General features: G+C 46.6%; 1 protein-coding gene across 2 annotated transcripts in view; it reads right to left on the bottom strand.

The window, feature by feature from the left end:
- Window positions 1-5,000, bottom strand: part of LOC135822387 (uncharacterized) — a 51,984-nt gene that overhangs the window by 10,019 nt on the left and 36,965 nt on the right. For both annotated transcript variants that reach the window (XM_065335139.1, XM_065335140.1), the window contains 4 exons: window positions 4,399-4,636; window positions 2,568-2,854; window positions 741-924; window positions 1-36 (listed from right to left, as the gene is read on the bottom strand). The exon at window positions 1-36 is cut by the window's left edge and continues 51 nt beyond it. In XM_065335139.1, coding sequence (XP_065191211.1) covers window positions 1-36; window positions 741-924; window positions 2,568-2,854; window positions 4,399-4,636 — 745 coding nt within the window. The remainder of the gene's footprint in view (window positions 37-740; window positions 925-2,567; window positions 2,855-4,398; window positions 4,637-5,000) is intronic.

Below are 5,000 nucleotides of genomic sequence, written 5' to 3'. Positions count from 1 at the left end.
CGAATAGAGTCAATACAACCTTGCCAAACACAGAACCTACGTACCATGCCACACGCATACACACACATGCACACACATGCATACACGCACGCACACATACATACACACACACACACACACACACACACACACACACACACATCCACACATCCACACCCACAAACACAAACACATCCACCAATATAAACACACATGCACATACACACACGGAAAATAAGGCAACCAGGCTCAAATTTACTAATAAGTAACAACCTAAGCATAAAAAGTGAAACTCGACTCCTAACCCATGATAAGCCAATACACAACACAGTCCAAACTGTATAGCACTGCACCATCACGCTGTGCCACATATACATATGACCAAGAGTATTGAAAACAGTCTGCAGGCAATTCAACGCGAGCGCGCGAGCGCAAGAGAGAGAGAGCGAGAGAGAGAGAGAGAGAGAGAGAGAGAGAGAGAGAGAGAGAGAGAGAGAGAGAGAGAGAGAGAGAGAGAGAGAGAGAGAGAGAGAGAGAGAGAGAGAGACAGAGAGAGACAGAGAGAGAGAAAGAGACACAGAGAGAGAGACACACACACACACAAACACACAGACAGAGACAGGCAGACAGAGACAGAGAGAGAGGCACACACACACACACACACACACACACACACACACACACACACACACACACACACACACACACACACACACACACACACACACACACACAAACACACAGACAGAGAAATCACTCACCTATGGAGTCACAGCCCAGCACACGTCCGCCGATCTCACAGCCATACGACACAGATGGTGGGTAAACAGCCCGAGTGCCATACACGTGATCAACAACAATGATGCTGTACACTGTGCCAGTACCACGGCTAGTTGGCAAGGTAACGCGGCGCAGGTCAACATATGTTGTCGGGAAGAGAGCAACCTGATGACGAGGAAGAGAGATTTTGAAAAAGCAGCACAAAACACCAACATGATTACATCGGAAGAACGCAGGGACTTGAGACGCAGCCTATCATCGTTCTAAAATGTTCAAACTCAGCCGTTTTGTTCTTATTCCGTGATCATGGAGGGAAATATACGATGCCACGAGGAAAACAATCATATAGAAAACAATGGATTGAGATTGAGTAGAAAACAACATATGCATGTACTGTGAAGCGATAAACTTTCGCGGCGCCCAAAGTTTGCGTTTTCATGAATTGGGCTGGTTCACGATGAGAATCTTCGGCGATTTTATCTCTTCAGTTGGATCTGTTACTGTCCACAATCAATGTACGGAGCAGTTTGCGGCGATTTATATTCGCGGATGGGTGATGGTCGCGAAAATAGCGAAATTTAATGTCTCGTGAAAGTTTCTCACTTGACAGTACGTGTAACATGTTATATTACTCAATCTCCGGACAGCTAGCCGTTTCGATCTTCTTAGATCTCATCAGCGGAGTGCGGACCTTGTGACCGAACCTATCGCAATGAAGTCCATTGAACGACAAAGAATTTCTAAACCAGCTCAAAGCATTAAAGTCGGAGTGTTCTAACAGCAAAAAAAACACAGCGAGCGTTGCACGTGTACATTCAAAAATCTGAATTTTCTGTCCCGGTCATCAGTGAAGTTTGTGGAACTAAGGGTAGATAGGGAAAGAATTGAGGGTACACAGGGAAACAACTTAGGGTGGACAGGGAAAGAACTGAGGGTACACAGGTCTGTTCAGCATACCGTATTATCTCTAATATAAGCACGGTCCTTTATTTTTTCAATGTACCTCCGCCCCGTGCTATTAATGGAGACGTTCCTTTATTGGAGACTGTTCCATTATTATTTCAACCTCATTTCAGAGGCATGTTGCAATGCCAAATTCATGTATGACACACACATTTCAGGGTTTTTTCGCCGGTACAGATAATGAATTTAGACAGTGTGCTTATAATGGAGACTGAGCACTTTATTTTTTGAATGCCGCCCCAAGGTGTTCTATTATTGGAGACGTGCTATTATTGGAGACTGTGCTTATATTAGAGATAATACGGTACATGTACACTAGGACCTGTATGGGTGGTCTGTTCAGCATACATGTACACTAGGACCTGTATGGGTGGTCTGTTCAGCATACATTACATGTACACTCGGACCTGTACGGGTCTGTTCAGCATACACTTTGACTAGGACCTGTATGGGTAGTGAGTTCAGCATTAGGACACTAGGACTTACAAACTGCCCGCCCTGTGTGCTCTCCGGCCAGCCTCCAGTACTACTCAGAATCTCTTGCCATGCAGCACTCCGCAACTCAGTTTCCTGATAACAGAAACGGCTATACGACTGAATCAGCATCTGCTGGAAGTACTAGAGTGTATAACTGGGAGCTGTGTTACTGGTGTGCTCCACAAAGTCAGACGGAGAGCGCATGTGCTGGGGAGTTTGCAAGTCCTCTTCTAGCCTTCCCCCCCCCCCCCCCCCCCTACAAAGTTTTGTTTCCACAAAATATCAATATGTGCGGACTGCGGAGGGCCCCCTACCAAACAGCTACATAGCAGCCATGCAAGGGCAGTGCCTTCGCAGCAGCAGCCTACCTTGGTTCCATGCCGCTCCACAGAACTTGGCGTGCTCATCTTAATCAAGCCATCGAACATTGCCGATTCGCTGAAGTCGATAAAGGCCAGCTCGTAGCGGTACAGGTAGTAGCGCAGACGACTATCAAGAGGGGTCAAGCGCTCGTAGCACGGCGTAGTTGGTGACATGTAGTAGCCTATGTTGGCAGGGTGAAACACAATGCTAGTGGAGTAGCGGCTGTACGTGATGTTCAAGTTAGGATCAATGTCCAGCGAACAGGTCAGGCAACACCCACCGGGAATCGGAACTGCCAGCAGAACAACAAGCAGAAAGCACCACCAGCAGCAGCAGCGGTAGCAGCACCACCACCAGCAGCAGCAACACCAACAACAACAAAAGCGAAAACAACCTGGGCTTGTTACAATCCAGGATAAGTGCATACATGTACATGCATGGCCGAAGTGGCACCAACCTCTTCTTTGCATACATGTACGTCAGAACAAGGCAAGAGCCCATAAAGAAGGAGCACATGTGCAATGGTTCGTGTCGCACAGAACTCCAAACATGACATCATTCCAGAGTGACGAGGTAGTAACAAGTTGTAGACTGTAGGACATTGCAGGTGCAGGTGTATGTCTGGTACCTCTACTTGTACCAAGAGTACATGAAACTCAACTTCTCTACTTCTATTTCATACATCTGCTTCGTTTATTCCTTACTCTTTTCTTTCTTTCTTTTTCTTTTCTTTCTCTTGTCATGTAATCACTGTCACTCACATACAAATACCGTCATAAAATATAAAACACAAGTTTTTCTCATCTTTTTTCTATTTCTTGTTTTTCATTAGCTTTAGCATGTTCATTCACATTCTTCATCATTTGTAGGAACTAGACCTGGTCTAGTGAGAAGGCATTCTACTGCCTGTAATTCTGGTGAAGTAAAATAAAGTAACAACAACAACAAACCCAGAGTGTACAGCTTGTTTCTACATGGGTTTCGGTCACAGCGAAATTCCGGGATTGCGTCATATTCGGTGCAGATACGCGGCAGGAAGTGTAGTGGCGCAGTGCGTACAACTGAGCAGTAGTTGTGCAGAAAGAGACCTGCTTGAATCCTGCTTGTACACACTGCATCACACTACAATGATGTAATCCTAGAATTTCACCATGAGCGCAAACCACCAGGAGCCCCTGTGATACCTGCTGGCCCAGGGCCTGCTAGTGAACACAGCCAACGCAAGCTATTGGTTCGCTACATCAAGCAAGTTCCAAAGTTTTTTTCTAAACTTCAAAAAGTGCAAGTCTCCTCCAAACTTCCAAGCCACAGTAAAATATTACGGCTTAGGCTGGGATATACAGATATGCCTGTGGGCCTCCCACGACTGGCCTGACTGGTAGCTAAACTTCTCAATGCTGGCAAGCAACATTCCCAGTCCCCTACTGTAATTACTAGTATATCCTTTTATTTCACAAAAACTCACACCCACACACCCACACACACCCCCCCCCCCCACACACACACAGACTTGTACTTGTTGCTCACTGCCAAAACTGGTCACGTGGGTCTCCCCGGGAGAGGGGAGAGAGACTCAAAAGGAATACACGCACATACACGCACATACACACACACATACACACATACAAAAACACACAGATACATGCACGTGCACAAACACGCACGTACGCACACACACACACAAACACATGCACATGCACGTGCACACACACACACACACACACACACACACACACACACACACACACACACACACACACACACTCACACACATTCACACGACAAAAGCAAACATGAACGCCACTACTAGTATCGTAAGTTGCTAGTGCAGCTAACCATTCTCTGTGTAGGGATTAGCAATGACCATGACATTGGTATTTACGTCCTCTCCAATCGGTCTTGGACTCCCCTGACCCACGCTACTGTATCTTCTACTGATGTAGAGTAGTGCTTGTTCGTTGCCCCACTTAACATTGAGCAATTTGAGGAGAGAAGCATCCCTTGCAGTGTACGCCGTATCCAGTGTCGGTGTCATGGTCAGGGATGAGCAGAGTCGGTCACGCTGGCTGTGTGCCTGCGTGCAGCAACAGAACAGAACCAGGCGAACAAGCAGCATGAAAGCAACAGAACCAGGCGAACAAGCAACATGAAAGCAAAGCAGCACTGCGCAGAAGATGACAAGAAACAAGTAAAACCATTCTGCTACAAATAGTAGCCAGTGTCCAAAAGGCACCGGACACTGCACTGTACTGTACGCACTGCATTGTACTGTACACACTGCACTATACGCACTGTACGCTGCTGCTGCTGCTGCTGCCGCTATGCATCTGTAATCATTGCTATGACGAGAACCACTTGAGTCCTTGGTTTATCGTTGCTATGCGAACATGCATGCATGTGTGTGTGTGTGTGTGTGAGAGAGAGAGAGTGAGTGTGTG

The sequence above is a fragment of the Sycon ciliatum genome, chromosome 8 (assembly GCF_964019385.1).
Source record: "Sycon ciliatum chromosome 8, ocSycCili1.1, whole genome shotgun sequence".
Taxonomy (NCBI): Eukaryota; Metazoa; Porifera; class Calcarea; order Leucosolenida; family Sycettidae; genus Sycon; species Sycon ciliatum.
The sequence above is the reverse complement of the archived record's forward strand: the minus strand, read 5'-3'. Positions and strand labels throughout refer to the sequence as shown.